The 20,133-nt window shown below is 40.7% G+C and overlaps 1 protein-coding gene and 1 pseudogene across 1 annotated transcript in view; one reads left to right on the top strand and one right to left on the bottom strand.

The window, feature by feature from the left end:
• The window catches only part of NHS (NHS actin remodeling regulator), a gene marked incomplete at its 5' end in the record, with an annotated part of 334,315 nt that continues 314,182 nt past the window's right edge, over nt 1–20,133 (top strand). The window contains one exon of the mRNA XM_025046607.1: nt 1–100. Coding sequence (XP_024902375.1) covers nt 1–100 — 100 coding nt within the window. The remainder of the gene's footprint in view (nt 101–20,133) is intronic.
• On the bottom strand, nt 15,428–15,546 carry LOC112479582 (annotated as a pseudogene).

The following is a 20,133-nucleotide window of genomic DNA, read 5'->3' as shown; positions in this document are numbered from 1 at the left end:
GACATCCAGCTGACCCACCGCCGCGTCTGGGCGCTGCAGGGCAAGCTCGGCGGCGTGCAGCGCGTCCTCGGCACGCTGGACCCCAAGCAGGAGGCAGTGCGTGAGTACCCGCGCCGCCTGCGCGGCGTTCCCCTCCTGCGCAGCACCCTCCGCCCTTCTCAGTCGCCGCAATCCCAGCCCCGCGGCGCCGCGCCCACTGCAGCTTGCACCTTACTCTTGCTTCCCGACACTTCCCTTCCCCTGGGACTCACCCCAATCCTCCGGTGTTTAGAGTTCCAGCGAAGACTACCAGGCAAGGATGAGGAGGGGACAAAGTTAAAGGGACGGCCTGGGAACTCGCAGGCAGGCGCGGGCTAAGAGGGAGCGTTTATGGGGATACAGGAGGCAGAGGGGTCTGTTATTCGCCTCTGGGGCTCGCCTCCCCGGTCCTTACCCGGGAAGCGTAGGTGTTGGTGCAACTTCTGTGGTTTCCAGCAGCCCAGCCCTGAGCTCTATAGTCCCTCCCCCACCTCCACGCGTGTTTGGGGGGGGGTAGTACTGAGTGTCCTTTGAGGGCTTCTGCTTCACCGTTGCGGTTTTGTCACTCTTACTGTTGACCTTAAGAGCTGCGCGGAGCCCCGAACTTGTGCCTTGAGCTCTCAGTTCCGACGTAATGAGGCGCCGCTTGCCTCCTGGAGTGAACTCCCAAGCGCTCTGCTCCAGCCTTCTAGCCCAGAGGGGCGGTGTGGAGGGAGGAGTGTCCCGGGCCCTGGGGAAAGCGATGAGACTCCTGGACATTTTTTTCTGCCCTAAACAAACACAGGGTTTTTACCAAATGGTTCTCTGTGCCATCTGCCCTCCGAGGATCACAGAGGCGTCACCCCCACCCGTGTACTGTAGCCCAAATCCACCCGCGTGTGGAAGACCCCTAAGCATCTTTGTTGCCTGTTAACTTAACTCTTGCGACACCCTATGGCTCCCAATAAATGTAATTCTGTGTCATCTGCCTTCAGAGACGCACTCAGGTGGGTCCCCAGGCGCATCGTCGGTCAAATCAGGTGTCTGCGGAATCATTTAGAAATGAACCGACGGTGGGCGGGGGCACTAGGCAGGTGAGTGGGTCCTTAGGCATCAAGTCCGGCTGCGACGCTCACGGCGAAGGTGATGTCAGCGGCTCTGACTTACATAAGAAGCTTTCCCGGTTGCTGCAGCAGCTGCGCGGATGTGCGGTACCCCCAAAGCGTGCGGGGCGGGGGCGCTCTCACGGCATCCTTCCCCGGGGATTTCTGGGCACCTCTGCCTTGCAACCCAGCTCGCGCATTGCCCCCCGAAAAAAACCCTTTGAACCCCTCCCCGGGAATTCGCTGCTTTTCTGCAATAACAACAATAATAGGCGTAATTAATAAATGATGTGTGCGATCGGTTTTCGCAGCTATAAAAGACCGGAGTCGGGTTAATGGCTGGTTGTTTAAAAGGGCAATTCCGGGGATGAGTTCTGGAAAGAATTAGGACTGCCGTAGGCCAAGTCGTATTTTACTTTTGGGACTTGAAATGAGCGCTTTAATCCTGCCTTCTTTTTACCCCAAACCGCACAGCAGGAACAGCCCCTTCACTTTCCACAGCGCTGATATCTGGGGAGTGCGGTCGGTGTGAGTGGTGATTTTACTTCAAAAGAACTGGAGGGAAGTTTTGCAGACTGTTGAGTGGTGCGTACATTTCCCGTGTGTGTGTGTGTGTGTGTGTGTGTGTGTGTGTGTGTGTGTGTGTGTGTGTGTGTGTGAGAGAGAGAGAAAGAGAGAGAGAGAGAGACTGGTAGCTCAAAATGAACAAAGACCTGATCTCAAGGAATTTTCATTCTTTGGGGAAGCCAGCCAGAGAGAGAGAGAGACAGACAGACAGACAGACAGACAGACAGACACAGTCAGACCACTCCTTAAATCACACAAGTGAAACTCAGTGCTGGAGCAGACTGTGTCCTCTTCTCCCCTCTTTCTTTAGAGGCAGCTGGTGAGTAGTTATTTACCTGGAATCTGACACAGTCCTTTCAAGTCCTTTTAACTAGAGTACAAACTAATGGTTAATGGAGAAAAGAGAAAAAATTTTAACCTGTGCCTATAGTCGATGATGAATATATGCTCTACTTTTGCATATTTATACACAAATAAATAAATATGGAGCTAATATAATACCCAGACATGGACTTAAGAATCTATTACTTTTAAAATTTGTCTGAAACTTACGTCCACACTTCATATTAGGGTTTCTGTGCAAGTGGTTTATTTCAGAGAGAATCCCAGGAAGCACAGCAAGAGAGTGAGAAGTGGGACAGAACAGGGAGGAAAGCTCATGCAGGCTGTGAGCTTGGTTACCACTGTGGGCAACTGGGGTTCAATCTAGCACACATCTCAGAAATGTTCTACTGAACGAGAAAGCTGGAGTATTTATCCACCAACTTCCACATGAACTCCCTGGTTCCTGGGGCTTGTCCTATGTGTGGGCTCAGCATGCTCCCAGGCCAGGTAGAGAGATGCAAAAAGCCTGTAGGTGTATACAAGACTATCTGTAGGGGTCCTCTGGGGAGGGCAGAGGAGCTATGGGTGGAGTACCAGTGGCATCTGCTACATTATGCATCTCCTTTTAGCATTGCTCAATGCCTAGGGGAGTATCAAAGGGAGTGACCCATGTTACTTTTTCTCTCCTTTTGAAGATGTCTGGACACTTCCATGCTCCCTGTATAGCCTTCCTACCAGGATCACCAGTCCCCATGTCGTCTGTGTGCTGCTTCATCCATGGATAGCTGCTTCCTGTTGCCCTGAGACAGCCTGGGGGATTTGCAGGGATGACATCAGCTGACATATACTTTAGTGAAGTCATTCTGGAGGCAAGTCTGAAAACTGGTAGACCAGTTGAACAATGTGATCGATGATAGTGGCTAGGACTAGGGAGGTAGCTAGAGCCAGTGGGAAGTGGTAGGATTCTGAATTCATTTAGAAAATGGAATTGATAGGACTTACTAATAGGATTGGGTACAGAGTGTTAGAGGAAAAAAACAATTATGGATGACTCCTAGTTTTTTTTGGAGGGAGGCTTAAACAACTCATAGAAAGTGGTACCATTTCCAGAAATGTCTAAGGGTAGTGGAAAAGTGGATATTTTATTGTGGGGAGGATGGAATCAGTAGTTTTCTATTTGTGCCATATTAACTTGAGATGCCTTATGTGACTTACACCATTAGATGTGTAAGTTCAGAACTCAAGAGAGAGGTCCAGGCTGGAGATACAAATATGAGACATAAGGGTAGAGATGGTATGTGAAGCCATGGAGCTAGGGATAATGTAGATAGCAAAGAAAAGGAGGCCAGAACTTAGCCTAGGGCAGTCCAGCTTTGGAAGTTTAGTAGAAGAGGAGAAAGACTGAGAAAGAGCACCCAGCAAGCTAGAAGGAAAATCAGGAGAGTGTGGTATGATGGAAGCCAGAAGGTGTTTCAAGGATGAAGTCAACTTGGTCAAATGCTTCTGAGAGTAAGATGAGCACTGAGATGAGACCATTGAGTTTGGTAACTGGTAAGCAATTAATGGTCCTGATAGGTGCCACTTACATGGAGGGGTGGAAATGAAGACCAAATAAGAAGGGATGAAGAGAGAACAGGAGGGGTGGAAGAGGAGATAGTAAACACAGATGCCTCTTGTAAGGAGTTTACTGTGAATAAGGACTGGAGAAATTGAGCAGTGGTTGGCAGGGAATACAGGGTAAGGGAGACTTTCTTAAAAGGTATTAATGTTTAGGCATATTTAGATTCCAGGGAGAGGGAGAAATTGATGATGCTGAAGAAAGAACTGGATAATTGTGGAAGACCTTGAGAAGTGGAGAATGGAAGGGATCAAAGTGCCCTTTCATCCATGAGAACTGGTGGGAAGATGGAGGATATGGGCAGACAGGCAGGTGGGCTGGTGAACTGATGATGGTGAGATGGAGTGTTCTTATATGGTTACATTTCTTTTCTCTGTGAAGTACCCAATGAGTTCATCAGCTGAGAGGGTGTTGGTGATGGGAGGAGAGAAGGGAAGGTGATAATGTTGTTTCAGGGACGGAACATGGATGCAGTAAGGAAGTGTAGGGGAATTATCTGGTTGTATTGAGAGCCTTCTGAGATTTATGATCATAAACTTGAAGTCCAGCTTTTTAGTCACTAGAACCTGAGACTTTGGAATTATATTGTGGACCTCGACCCCAAGCTGTTCATCCTTAGACATTTTAATGTTGTTGGCTTTTTGGTTGCTGTTGATTATATTTCGTTACTGAGTTTTAAAGTAAAATTTATATTAAAATTGAACATTCATGCAGAAAAGTGCACAGACCATAAATGTACAGCTTAGTTAATTTTCACAAAATGTTCAACTCATGTAACCATCACCCACATCAAGAAATAAAGCATTACTGTATCCTGAAAATCCTCACCCTCCACACACACCCTTTACCAGTAAGTATCCCCCTTCCCAAAGGTAACCGCTATTCTGACTTCCACCTCCATCAATTAGATTTTCCTGTTTTTAAACTTTATGTAAGTGGAGTCAGATAGTATATACTTTTTGGTGTCTAGCATTGTTCATCCATTGTGTTCGCAAGGTTCCTCCATATTGTTGTATATACAAGTAGATTGTTCATTCTCATTGCTGAATAAAATTCTATTGTGTGAATATACCATAATTTGTTGATCCATTCTCTTGGTGATGGCTATTTGGGTTGTTTCCAGTTTAGAGCTATTGACACATTCTCTTTTACTTGCCTTTTGATGAGTGTATGTATACACAGCTGTTTGGTATATAAGTGGAATCGCTGGATCAAAGGAGATGGCTATGTTTGGCTTTAGTAGCTACTGTTCTAACAATTTTCTAAACTAATTGCACCTATTTACACTCCTATAAGTACATGAAAGTTCCAGTTGGTCCACATCCTTACCAACAGTGGTATTGTGTTTTTCATTATAGCTACTATAGTAGGTTAGTAATAAAAATCTCATTGTGGTTGTATTTCTCTGATAGCTTGCGAGATTGAGCACATTTTCATATATGTATTTTTGACCATTTGAATATTCTCTTTTGTGAATTACCTGTTCAAGGCCTTTGCTCATTTTTCAGTAGCTTCTTTGTATCTTTTTCATTGTATTGTAAGAGTTCTTTATATATTGTGGATGTGAGTAATGAGTGAGCTATAGGAATTGCAAATAACTTTTCTCACTCTGTGGCTTGCCTTTTTATTCTTAGTGCTGCCTTTTGGTGAGCAGAAGTTCTTATTTTTACGTAGTCCAGTTTATCAATCCTTTTCTTTATGATTGCTGTTTTTGTGTTCTGTTTATTCTTAAATTCTTCACTCACCCCAAGGTCATGAAGATATTCTCTTATATTCTAAAAGTTTTTTGTTTTTCCTTTGTCATTTAGATCCATGATTCATATGAAATTGATATTTGCAAGTGGCGTGAGGTGTAGGGGTCAAGATGACTTTTTTTCCATATGGATACACAATTGATCCATTGTCACTTACTGAAAAGATCATCATTTCTTCATTGCTCTGTGGTGACATCTTTGTTATCTATTCATTGGATTGATTTAATTTTTAGCTAACATTTACTGAGTTCTGCTATATGCCAAGATCTTTATATGAATTACCTTATTTAATTTCACAACTCTAGGTGAGTGGTACAATTATTTTCCCACTTTACTGAGGGTTAGCAACTTGCTCCAGGTAGCAGCAGCTAGAAAGTGCTGGAACCTAGAATTAGGATCCAGGTCCTAGTCCACAACTTTGTTCCCAAGCACTAGACTTTTATTCTGTGCATTGCCACAAAAAACTAGGGGAATTACTATATTAAAATCAGGGCCTTTCTCTATATGCTTATGTCCACTTGACAAGCTTCATCTCTTGCTTTTATGTACATTGGCCCTCCCTGCCTGCTCCATTTTCCATCCCAATCCAGTCATAGTAAACTACTGGGGGTTCCCCAACTTGCTAGGCTTTCTTAGTTCTCATGCCTGTGTATATCTTACTCTTTCCTTCTGGGACATTTCACTGGCTACTTCCTACATGATTACTCTTTGATACTTAGCTGATATATCATCTTCTCTGTTAAGTGGAACCTGATTCCTTGCCCACCACCTACCCACCTACAAGTTATCTAGAACTCTGTGCCAATCTTTCTCTTAGCTTTTCTCATTCTGAACAGCAGATAGTGTTAGCATTCTGTCTATATTCCTTCATCCCTCAACTCTCATGTTGAAGGCTGCTAACTGCAAACTCCTGGAACTCTACCTAGGGCTTTTTTCCCCTGAGTAATGGACTATGTTTGGCCTTTTCCCACACAGGGAAAGCCAGAAGTGCCAGCGAGTTAATGCTCCTGAAGCAGCACTCAACCAGCGATGGACAAGGTGCTAGTAGATGAATGCCCCACCTTCTTTGCCCCTTGAGTGAGAGAACTCTGAAGCATGTTCCACATCATCTTTCAGAGTTCCGCAGTAGGACTGAGCTCTAGTTGCCTACAGTGGTGACTTATTTGATAACAAACTTTGTATTCTCTGCCTTCCTTTGTCCATCTCACTTTCTCACTCACCTATGGGTGTTTCCTGAGGACACCTCCCACATAAACTGAACTTAGACTTGTACTTATAGGGTCTGGGAAAACCCAGACAAAAACAATCTGTTTAATTTTTGAACTGTGATGACAAAGATCTAGGCCCTCAGGATTATTATTTTAGCCACATGTCCGGCCCCTCTCAGATGCTCTGTGTTGGGTCTGGAAATAACTTACTACCCTTTAGGAGAGATCTTTAGTGTTTCAGGGGTGAGAAGGGGCATGGAAAGAGCTCAAGTCTAAGATGATGATAACACACCCCCTTAGTTCTTCAACAGTCCATTGCCAGCCTTTTAGAGTACTGTTTACCATCCTATGAAATGGGGTCAGTGATGGCCCTAGGATATCCAAGCTCCCTATTTGAGAAGCCTAGTTTCAGTCAGAGCAGATATAGAAACTGCTAAACCTGCAAAGAAACTAGGAAGTGACACATTGGGTGAATTGATCATTTTGGGTTGGTATGATAATGCTAATCATGGGTTCATTCTGCTTTTGGAAGGATGATCCTGTTCCTCCCCATTCTGTTCATTTCAACACATGTGAAAACCTTTTGCAGATTGGTTAATGTGTTTTTTTTCTTTTTGATGTTTCAGTAACTGTGGTTATGTTTCTTTTCCTTCTGTCTCTGCTCAGCGAGTTTCTTTGAGGTATTATGAGATCCTAACAACTCCATTGAAAGCTGCTTTTAAACCCATCACAGAACAACTGAGAAGAAAGCAATCTTTCAAAAGTTAATAATTCATGGTTGTAATTTCCTCATAACCAGTAACAGCAACACATTTCTTTCTGGACTTTTCTTGTTGTACCGAATTGGGCTTTTAAATCAAAACTACAGAAGTACTTTACCTAGGAAATCCTTGAGATTTGATTGGGCTGATATTGCAAAGATGGTAACAATAAAGATTTCTTTTTTCCTGTTTGTGGGGACCTTTTCCATACAAAGCCATCAAGAAAGTGTAAATTCCACATAAGCTCTCAGAAAGACTTCAATCTCAGAGCTTCTAGTCTACCTTTCACAGGCATTACCTTTAATTTGCAATGGCATATGAAATCTCTCCTACTGTCCCATGTTAGTACAAGAGTCTTAAAGATTCATTGACTTCATATAATGATTTGAAATTTTAGGGACAAAGATAAATTTAAATTTAGTTGGAATTTTGTTTTAACAGTTCAGCTTAATTTCTTTTTACTCTATTAAAAATAGTGAAACATAAGGTTTTGTGGGATGTTATTAAAAAGTCAGGGGAAGAGTATGCCTGGAATAAACCATCAATCACAAAACTTCTGAAAATTCTTTTCATATCAAGAATTCGTCATGAATCACATCTTCATAATAAATGAAAATAAAACATAATGAAGTGGGAATGGTTTCTGAATGTAAACCTGTCATTCTAAGGTCTAAATTTGTTGAAACAAGGTTTTGGAGACTGCAAGCCCATGAAGAACAGCAACACTGTCTAGCTCATCTTTCTGAATGAGTAAGACAGGCATGATCAACTTTTATTTCTGACATTAATGTCTCTTTCTCAATCCATTAATGAACATGAGAAGGTTTAGGTGTACTGAAATAGAAATTTGAGGACCTGGACATCCATATTCTGAAAAATTACTTAATTATGAAGGGCCTAAGTCCTTCCAAGTGAAATTAACCAAGAATAAAGTGAATTTAACAAGCGTTGGAGAATCATGAGGTCTTAGAGTTGGGAAAGACCTTAGCATCCATTGAATCTAACCTCCCACTCAAATGGCAACCCATCTGGTTTCCATGCCCTCTGAGACTTCCAGGAGTGGGAAGTGGCCACCCCACCCCAACTGTATTGCTGGATAGTTCCCATTCTCAAACAATCCTCATCTATAATAAGACTAAATCTTTCTTTTTGTAGTGCCAGCCTTTTAGTCCTAATTCTAGTTTGTGGATCCATATGAAATATGTTTATAATTTCTTATCCAAGATATCTTTAAAGTGGCTCGAGGTTATGGTTATGGTCCCTTCTAAGCTTTCTTCATTTCAGGTAAAACAACTTCAGTTCTTTCAACCAGGCCACTTAATGCTGAGTTTCCTGTCCCCTCCCACGCTTGTTGCCCTCTGCCACAGGTCTAGAACATGAATGAACCCATTCCTTTCTTCATATGAATGCCCCACTAGCACTAAGATGGCCCTTGTTTTAGCTATTGCAAGACACTGTTGGTGCATTTTTGTTCTTATGGCCCAACAAACTCCTTACATTTGTAGTGGCAGTTCTTTTACATGAGGATTCCTCTATTCCATTTGTGCAGTTGGTATTTTGAACTTAAATTTCACAAGACTCCCCCATTGTCTCTGTTAAATTGAATCTTGCTTGCTTTCCTCTTTCACTTCCAATCAGTGGTAATAGTTTAAAGCCTTGATTCAATGTGTCAGCTACTGCCCACGGCATTTTGCTCTCTGCAGATATCATAAACATGATTCTAGCCCATCACCCACATCTTTGATAAAGTTATTGTTCAGATGGACCGAAGGCAGAGCCCATTGGCAGTAAGTACTAGCAACATCCTTCCAAGTTGATGTCTATTAATCAACATTCCTTGGGTACCATTGTTGCAGCAGCCACAAATCCTCCCCCCACCATCCCATTCAAACCACATTTCTCCACCTTGCCCACAAGATCTGTCATCATGAGCGATTTTCAAATGGTTTGCTGAAATCAAGATACCATATGTCTGTAGTATTCCTTTGATCTCCCAGTCTAATAAACCTACTCAAAAGGGAAATGAGGTTAGTCTGGCTCAGACTGGACTCACTTACAGCCATCAGAGGGGCCATTTAAATTTTTTTTGTATATAATGGATAAAGAGTTTATTTTTGGGAATCTGCTTTGCTGTTTTGGCCATAGAATGACTGCACCTTTGGACTGCAAGGGGACTCTCTGGGTCCTAGAGTTCATTTCTCTGACTCCAAAGTGCCTGGTTTATAAAAGACAGAGAATCAGTGTGTTTATTCTTTTCTTTCTTTTAGGATACCTGATGAAAACTTTATATCCTTGTTTCTTAAGGAAAGGTTTGCTTAGGGTCAGTTTGAGTAAAGTTGACAAGTGTCAGGTTTATCAAATTGTTGAGAAGCAAGTGAGTATGTGGTTAAGAGTTTGGACTCTGAAGTCAGATCATTTTAGGTTCAAATCCTGGACCTGCTCTTTCAAAGCTATATGACTTTGGACAATTTGCTGAATATTTTTGCGTCTACTATGGAATGGAGATAAAAACAGTATCTACTGCATTAGGTTGCTGACAGAACTGAAGGAATCGAGATACACAGGCACTGAGAACTGTGCCTGGGACATGGTGAGCCCCTGGTAATTATTGGCTGTTATTTTATTGGTACTGTAATTGGACCATGCAGAGTGGGAGGCATGTGCTAATTTTTTCCAAGTAGGTGAAAACTTGAGCCTGAATCTGTGAAATGCTGGGTCAAGGGGAAGGAGACAGCCGACCAAGCAATGCTATGTCCCTCTGCATGGTCAGATGACTATTAAGATTTTATGCTTTTTGTGGCCTCTTATTGTTATGCACACAAGTATAGGAAAAAAATGACCAATAATCTTATAATCCAGATTCATTCATTTATCTTATGCCAGCCACTATTCTTGACATTTGGGTTTCATCAATGAACAGAACATTATAAAGAGCTTATAGTGGAGAGAGACAAACAATAAACAACAAACATAATACATTTAAGGAGATTACAAAGCATTTAGGGGGTGATAAGTTATGGGCTAAAAGTTGTAGAGCAGGATGAGAGCAGTCCAGAGGATTTGAGTGGGATTTTCTATTTTAAATGGGGAGGTCAGGTGGGCCTCATCGAGGAAGCAGCATTTGAGTGAAGATTGGAAAGAGGTGAGGGAATTAATGATGTAGGTAGCTGGAGGAAGAGTATTCCAGCAGAAGGAACAAGGGCTAGTGCAAAGGCCCCGAGGTGAGAGCATGCCTGGCATGTTAGAGGGACGGCAAGGAGGCCAGTGTGGTGGATGTGGAGTGAGCATGGAGGGGAGCAGGAGGTGAGTAGGCCAGGGAGGTGGGGTGGCGGGCAGCTCACGTAGGATCTAGTAGGCTGCTGTGAGGACTTTGCTTTTTGCTCTGAGTGAAGTGGAGATTCTTGGAGGGTTTTAAGCCTAGGAATGACATGATTGACTTATTGTTTAAAAGGATCACTTTGGCTATTGTGTCGAGAAGAGACTGGGAGAGGTAGGGGTAGGAGCAGGGTGACCAAGTGGGAGGCTGTTGCAATTGTCCTGGTCAGAGATGGTGATGGTTTGGTGAAAGTAATGAGAAGTGGTTGGATTCAATTTAGAGACATTGACATTTTCTGTTTCATGTTTAGGACTAGGCAATTCAACTCACAGGGAAGGGCATAAAATTGAGAAGGAAAGGGAAGCTCTCCCCACTTACTCTTCCAGACTTGCTCCAGAGGAAACAGTGTTACAATGTGTTGTGCTTTTTCTAGGAGCAAAGGGGAATTTTCACATAGGTCTAATGTGTTTTGTGAAGCCACTTCTGACTGTTGAGGAAATATAAATTTTTTCTAGGGTCTTGTTGACTAATCTTATTTTGCTGTCTTGCAAAAATTTAAAAGGTGTTCTAATAAATACTCTTTAAAAATCAATGTATAATTTCTATACAGTGAAATGTATGGATTGCAAGTACGTAATTTGATGAGCTTTAACAACTGTATGCACCTGTTTAACCCAAATCCCTATTGAGAGAGGATTCCCTCACTTCATATAGATAGGGGTCCCTAACCCTTGGGTCACAGTACCATCCGTGGCCTTTTAGGAACTGGACTGCACAGCAGGAGGTGAGTGGCAGGCAGGTGAGCGAAGCTTCATCTGTATTTGCAGCCACTCCCCAGCACAAGCATCACCGCCTCAGCTCCACCTCAGATCATCAGGAGTTAGATTGTCATAGGAGCACCGGTCCCTGGTGTCAAAAAGGTTGAGGACCGTTGATGTAGATCATACTTTTTTGAGGTAGGAAAGCAGTATTTGAACTATGGCGCCCTCGCATTAGTCCCTACTGGGACTGTAGTATGAATATGGACATGGAAGAAAATGATTCCACAGGAACTTCTGAGCTCTCCATTAGGATCAGACTAAGAACTAGTGATTCCTTGTATGAGATTTGCAAAGGAACAAACTTCCAGTTATAAGATAAATAAGTCCTGGGATGTAATGTACAGCGTGGTGACTATAGTCAATAATGACGTATTATATATTTGAAAGTTGCTAAGAGAGTAGATCTTAAATGTTCTTATCACAAGAAAAAAATTTGTAACTATGTGTGGTGATGGATGTTAACTAGATTTATTGTGATCATTTGCCTAACAATATTCCATACAAATATTGAATCAGTATGTTGTACACCTGAAACTAATGTAATGTTATATGTCAGTTATATCACAATTTAAAAAAGATTGAAAGAAAAGAAAAGATTTTTAAGACCATTGGAACAGTGGAGTTTCCTCTCTCTGGTGTGGGCGCCAAGCTTTAGGGAGGACCTGGTTTGGGACAAGGGTAAGAATCTGGCCTCAGAGGCCCCATAAGTAATTTAGCAGTAGGAGTTTTTCTAAAATAAACCTAAAATAACATCTAAAAAAACATGGAAAAAAGCTTCTTACTCTGAGGCACATTTCTAAGTAGTAGAGAACACTGATTTGTAACTATTCTCATTTTATGCTGAAGTTTGAAGACTGGATAGAAGACGAAGAAAGTTCTTTAAAATTTTATTTCTGATTATTCTAAGTACATTAAGATTTGTGAAAGAAGAAGCCCCATTTTAGAGTTCAGCTACTCTTGATTTTTAATACCAGATATGTAAGAGAGGGAAGAACTAGTAGCTATGTGGAAGGATGACAGCCAGTGAGACATAATGTTCATTAGAATATAATATCAATATTTATGTTTCTCTCCAGCATGCATCTGCACTCTGTTCTTCAAGCCTGTATTTCTATTTTAATAATGCAAGTAAAGTTGTATTTTCCTTTTTTATTTCACATCAGAATTCTGTTGCCTCAGCCAGTCTACCTCTCACCCCTGAAGAACTTCAATTGTGAGATAGCCCATGTTTATTGAGAATTCGATTTTAGAGATTAAATTTGAAGGTGGAAAAGTGAAGCATGATAAATACCTTAAAAATCTTTTTCCATGTGAGAAGTCATGGAAAGACAGATGCTTCAAAGTTTGGAGCATTGTTGGGGGAAAATGAGCAAACCAAGAAGATATACCAGGAAGGAGTTCCTGGAAGGTTTTCTAAGAGTTTCATTTGGGTTAAATGTCTTCAGTGTGAGAGAAGAGATGTTGAAACCCTGGTCCAGTATCAGATGTCACTAGTGCTCATCTGGCAAAGTTTTAGCATTTGCTAATTAAAATTAATGCAATTACATGAAGAAAAATATATTGCATAAGGTTGTGCTGATGTGGCTTTATTTTAATCTTTTGCCCCATATCCTAATACCAGCAAATCTCAGACCAACAATAGGATGAGAAGTGATAGTGAGAAATGGGATTCACTTACAAAATATTTGAGTAAAGAAAATGAATGGGGTAGGCTATTAAGGGTATTGGCTTATCAATGCAAATTTGAAACTCTTTTGTTTTTTTTAAATTGATTTGTCAATTTGAAGTTTTAATGGCTGTTGAGTGAGAAAGAAAATTAAAAAAAAAACAAAAAACAAAAACAAAAAGCCAAAGAGATACCCTCTTTTACTTCTCATCTTGTACTTTGTTTTCTTTCTAAGTTGCTCTGTATGCTTTTCTGTGGCCTGATCAGGTTGATTGTATCATGCTCTGCACTTAGGAAGCTTGAGTTCAAGGTTTGCTTACTGAGAAACTGGGATTTTTTTATGATCACAGGCTGTGCTCCTAATCCTGGTATCTCTCCAGTAAAAGTATATGTCGGCCTTTGATTCTTTCAGTTCTGCCACTTGCCAGTTGTGAGTCCTTGGACAGATTCTTAGTCTCTGTGCCTTAGTTTTCTTATCTGTGAAATGGGGATACTATCAGTACTTACTACATAGAATTGTTGAGATTAAGTGAATTAATCTATGGACAGTGCCATCAGTATGTAGCACATACACAGAATACATAGTAAGGGCTAATACATGTATACCATTGATGCTACTATTTTTGTTGTTTTTTTGTTATTATTGGCAGGAGGCTTTGGTAAAGGAAATAGGTATAAAAATGGATGAAACCCAGCCCCTGTGGCTTGTCAATCAGTGTAAATATTCTGGTCAGTTGGATGACTGGTCAGCTGGAATATGAAGCAGAAGAATGTCACTCTGCTTTTGGCTCGGCTGGCCTAACTCATGTTGTGGAACACTGCAGGAACAATTTAACATCCAGTTGCCATTACCCATCATTCTTAGGGTTGTGGACTTCCACTAATGGTAGGAGAGTTCTGGCTGAAGATCTGTGCCATTGTGGAAGTGGTGCAGAGTAGAAACACCTATACCTTCACTTTCTGTATCTTTTCCCATAATGACAGGTCCAGGGCTTTGTCTTCTGCTCCTTGTAGTCAGACATCAGGCATGGAACAGCTAGCAGAAGAGAGATGATAGATCTGGGCGACCGTGACAGAGAATCCCTGTGATGTTCACCAAGTCTTTCCCTTTTCCTCCTGAGCATATAGTGAGACTACATTTCCTATTTTTTATTAATTATGCCTCTCTTGCAGTTGGGTGTGACCATTTGACTGAATTCTGTCCAGGTGGATAGTGGGAGCAATAATTCTTCCACTTTGGGATGGTTGTATAACAGCTCCTGCACAATTCTTTGCAGTTTATTTCTCTCCCGCTCTGCTGACTACAAACAGAAGATTCAGCAGAGGACTCCAAGGCCCTAAGAGATGGTAGAGCCACAAGATGAATGGACCCTGGGTCCTTGAATCACTCCATGAAAGGCTCTCTGCCAGTACCTGATTGGATTTCACATGAGAGAGAGGTAAATTTTTATTGTGAGATTTAGGAGATGTTTGTTACAGCAGTTAGCTGACCCTGACTAACACAGAGGTACAGTGCAGAGAGAGAAAAGGAATGATTTTCCTGGAAATGCACAGATGGTAAAAGTATTCTGAAGTTTTTGGTGTTCTTTCAGTAACTAAAAGGGGCACTAAACTGTAGGGCCTTTTTTTCTGAGAGATCTAAAGAGTTTCTATGTGTGACCAGAATAGTGTGGCAGCTTTTCTCAAGTAAGCAAACAGAAATAAAAACCTGTTAACAGCGTTCTAGTTCCTAGAGAAATGTTGCTACCTGGAACCAAAAGACTTTATTCATTCTTTAAATTGGTGTCCTTATAGAATTTTCTTCAAAAATTGTTTAATAATACATTTGAAATGGACAACTACTCTCTCTCTCTCTCTCTCTCTCTCTCTCTCTCTCTCTCTCTCCTCTCCATATATAAATGATATACATGTATTTGTAAAACTTTTAAGATCTAATTATCATACAAATACAGCAATGTGCACAAATCATAAGTGTACAGCTCAATGAATTGTTGCAAATTGAACACACTTCTGTAACCAGCACCTGGATCATGAAACAACATTTGCAGCCCTGTAGAAATTCTGCCACTGTTCTCTTCCAGTCATACCTCCCTGAAAATGGCCATTATCCTGACTTCTATATAGCATAGATCACTTTGGCCTGTTTTAGAATCATACAGTATATGCTTTTTTATTTTGTTTTATTTTTATTTATTATTTATTATTTTATTTTTTTAGGTGAAGCAACCCTTGGTTGACCTCACAGATTGGAAAGACCTTGTCAGGTTACAATCTCTTATTTTTTATTTTTCACACCTACAGCACCTAGTCTTCCTAGGTGGTCTCCCATCCAAGTACTAACCAGGCCCAATCCTGCTTAGCTTTCGAGATCAGATGAGATCGGGCTTGTTCAGGGTGACATGGCTGTAGACCAGTAAATGCTTTTTTAGATCAGGATTTTTTTGCTCAAAATTATGTGTATGTGCTTCATTTACATTGTTGCATATAGCTGTAGTTCATTTATTTTCATTGCTGTATGGTATTCCTTCATATGAATATAGCATGATTTATTGTCATTCTACTATTAATGGACATTTGGATAATTTCCAGTTTGGGCTATTCTGAATAATGCTGCTATGAACATTCTAGTTCCTGTCTTTTGGTGAAAGTACTTGTACTCTGTTGGATAAAAACTTCCTGAGTTGTAGTTTTACAAAATCTTCTCCTTCAATAAGATACTTCAAGGCTGTGACAATGACTATTCTTCTGTTTTAAAATTTATTTATTTAAATTAGTTTCAAGTATACAGTACATTGTTCATAAAACGATTTGCACAATTGCTTCCTCCCTCCCCTGGCCCTCTATCTAGCCATCATATTAATGTTAACTGCATTCCCTCTGCGGTGCTCCCCATTCCCATGCTCAACTATTAAGTACTAATTCGTACTTCTTTAACCCTTCACCCCATTCTGCTATCCCTCCAATCCCCTCCCCGTCCGTCACCAAATTGTCCACCAGTGACTATTCTTATTCCTGCTTTCCCTTGACTCCTACACTAAGCAGAAGTTTTGTTCTCTTTTTCTGTAATGTCAGGATTGTCACTGATCACTAATGACAAAGTTTTGGGGTCTGAAATGGAGGAAATGTGATCTACTTAAAAGGACTTTTTCTCTCTCTCTTTTTGAGTTAAAGCCTAGTTATGGGGCCTTTTGATTCTCAGATGAGGGCTCCTCACAAAGCCATGTTTCAAATCACTTGCAAACTCCATGTAATCGGAGTTTGACATTGGAATCTTCATTGGCACTGCTTCAGCTCTTTCTCTGTGAGAAGGAGAAGCCTTTTGGATTTTCAAATTGCTTCCTTTCCTTGGAGAGGGAATGGAGAAGGAAGAGTGATGAGTTCTCTAATCACTTGGCTGGCTTAGCCTTACAGCTATTGGGGAGTTGCTTTCTCTAGTTGCCTTTACTATCAAGTTTTATGCAAAACCTAGGCAAAGCAGATTTCCTCAGAAGGGCAAGAGACAAAGAAGAGGGGGAGGACTCTCCATCCTCCTGACAGGGTCTATTCTTTCAGCTCTGCTTTCAGAGTCTTGGATATCTGATCCGCACAGTAGTAACTCTGGGTAGGCAGAACTTTGTAGATTTTGGAAGTTGAAAAGGCCTCAAGCGAATTCTAAAACTGACCACAGGACTCTCTTTCAGATCCCTGACATAGGCTTAGCTCCTCAGATACCTTTGCTGAGTTTTGAAGTCTTGGACTGAATGAGTGGTGTAACCACCTTCCCACCACTGGTGGCCCACAGGCTTCCTCACTGTGAGGTCATTTCCTCACTGAAATGACCATGATTGGGGAATTGAGGGGTGAATGTTTCAGCCTTCTCCTTCTCCTTCAAGCATCCTGGGAACATCTTAAATATCTTTGAGGCCCAAGCAGCCACACGGCTGCCTTGTGTTTTGATGGAACGTTTGGATCACTTTGGGTGTGAAGGTGTGTGAAACCTTTACAGTTTAGTCTGAAAAGTAATTTTAAGAAGCCCCCAGGGGACCCTGCTGCTGAATGACACACAGCTGGGCCTTTGAAAGTGAGATTTTGTGATAAATTTGAACATGGTTTTAAACTTTACTATACTTTGCTTCATTCCTTTTCCTAACTGAGGATAGGTGAGCTGATTTTTCCATGAGGGAACTGTTTTGGACAATTAACCTAGATTTTCTTCAAATGTAGAGGTGACTATGTAATTGAGTTTTGGCTTTTGAAAACTGGAGGCCTAGTGAGGCAGCTCTGTAGAGTTACAGTTGCAGGTGGGGTTGGTGCGGGGAGGACATGCTTTTTTTTTTTTTTTTTACTCACCAGGTGTGAAATGCAAAAGAGCTTTATGCAGAATAAGAGGCCTTTAAACATCTAGACACACTCTGAGTACCTGGGTAACCCTACTTGCCCCAAGTTGTCTTTCTCATCTGTAGGATACGCTGAGACCATGGCCTACACTTTATTCTTCTTCATCTCCTTGACTTTTTCCTGTAGCCAGCCCCACCCCCGGTTTTTGGAAAATGGCTGAATTTTTGTCTTAGATGATTGACTGTTATCAAGAGGATTCTTTTAAACATGTGCAGGCAGACGTCAGTAAGTTCTTACACTTACGTGCGTGCGCGCGCGCACACACACACACACCCTTAACATTTATTATATGACTGCTTTCTGCTAGTACTATCTCATGTTATTTTACAAGCCCCTCAAAAATCTATATGGAAATAGTATGATTTTCTTTTGGTAGTTGAGGAGATGGAGGCCCTGCCGGTAGCTTTAAGACCATACTGTTTGAAATTTGAATGTGGGATTCAGACGTGGTTCTCTGTCTTCAGTTTTGGGGTTCCATCTGCTCTATCCAGTGTCTCTATATGCAGCACATGGTTCCTCCCACCACTACCACCTCATTGCCGCTGTGATAGCTTTCTGTCTCCCAGTTTATGATGGGGGAACAGAGACAGAAAAAAAAAGACATGAGGACAATATCTAGGTGAGTCCTTGGATGCTCAGAAGAGCTAAGGTTGAGGCCTTTGGACAAAAAGGTTCACAAATCAAGAAGTACCTACTGTGTATCTGGTGCAGGCATATGGCATTGTTGGATATTAGTCCATGTGATTAAGCAAGGTAGTGACTGCCTATCGGGTTGTAACTAATTAGTCGTTTAGTTGTAACTTAATAGTTTTGGGAAACATACTGATTGTATAAAATAAGTCATTTGCTGTAGCAGGTGTCATTTTATATATCAAGGCTTTTACTAATTAAACCCAAATGATTCACCTCATGGACACACAGGTTTCTTTTGTAGCTCAGTGGTCACCTTTTGTATTCTAAATCAGCTGTAAAATAACTGTGGGTGACCTCAATTCAGATAATGAATCAATCCAATTTAAAATAAATTACCATTTTCCTCATTTATTCAAATAGGCCAAGATGAAAAAATAAAAATGGTCAGGTTTGGGGTGGGATTGAGGGTAGGGAGGGCTTAAGGGTCCATTTAGACAGTGCTGATGAAGGGATAAATTGATATAAATTTTCTGGTAGGCAGTTGGCCTTTGTGAAATTAATACACAAAAAAACTTTACTCCAGAGATTTCACCTCAAAATTTAAGTTAACTCATCACAAGAAAAAAAATTAGTAACTATGTATGGTGACGAATGTTAACTAGATTTATTGTGGTGATCATTTTGTAATACAGTATATACTAATATCGAATCATTATGTTGTACACCTGAAACTAATATAATGTTATGTTAGTTATACCTCAATTTAAAAATAAAATTATGGACAAAAGAAATTTTTTAAAAAGAATTTAACCTAGAAAAATAATTGGAAAAGTAAAATAAAAGAATGTATAGATGCCTTCTCATTGCTTATAATTAAAAAATATTGGAAGTAACCATAAATGATTAACAATAGAAAATTGATTGAATAAACATTACTATGCATTGGTACAACAAACAACATCACTACATATTGGAACAGTAAAATACTCTATTGCCATTAAAATGAAACAAATGGATATTTATTAACTCAGAAATATGTTTATGATATATTCCAAAGTTAAAGAGATTTGCCACCAAATAAGATCTAGTTTATTGCATGTTTATTAAGAAGATGTAGAAATATAGGAGAAAAAAAAATATCTGGTAAAATATATACCAAATCAGTATTTTAAAAATATGTTTTGATCATGGTCCACAGTGAAAAATACATTTTACATTTGTGGCCCAGTAGATGCATGTAGCTGAAACAATAGTTTTATTAACAATACTTACTTTTCTTTATATGATACATTCTGATATATTTATTTCTTTTTCTTTTTTTTTTAACGATCTATTCTATCCTTTCCTACCCTATTCTACCCTTATCACAATTATACTCCTCTTCTCCTCTCCTTTCTTATGTTTCATTTTAAAAAAGCTGGTCATGACCCACTAAGTTGATTTCATGATCTCCTAATGGGCCACAAGCCATAGTTTGAAAAACTCTGCTATAGAATGTTAACAGTGGTTATCTCTGGAAGGTAGGTGTCGGAAGCCAGCCGACGAAGTAATTGAGGGTACCTGAAACGGGGAGCATGGACTGAGGAAAAGAAAGAAGACAGACAGAATTGCAGGAGGGAGCACAGATTCAAGCTGTGTCCCCGAGTTTATTTAGAACACACTACTTATAGCATTACAATAAGAAAGACAGTAGTCAAGAACCAAGGTTAGCCAGATTACTTATCTAGTAGAACAATGAGATTCTCACAACTCAGAACTCTCTGCTAAACTGTAGCAAGGAATGTGCAGTGATTGCTATGTGAACAGTTACCTCCCGGTTTTTCCCAGCGCTTTACAATCTCAACTTCTTACATTGTTGCCAAGTACACAAATATCCTTGTTCCTTGTTATACGATTTCACATGTCCATAAATGACTCCCCACACTTTGCTTAGTACATAGAAACAGACATGGAAAAGCAGCCAAAATGGGAAGACAAAGAAGCAGCAT

This window comes from Pteropus alecto, unplaced genomic scaffold (assembly GCF_000325575.1).
Source record: "Pteropus alecto unplaced genomic scaffold, ASM32557v1 scaffold23, whole genome shotgun sequence".
NCBI classification, from domain to species: Eukaryota; Metazoa; Chordata; class Mammalia; order Chiroptera; family Pteropodidae; genus Pteropus; species Pteropus alecto.
The sequence above is the reverse complement of the archived record's forward strand: the minus strand, read 5'-3'. Positions and strand labels throughout refer to the sequence as shown.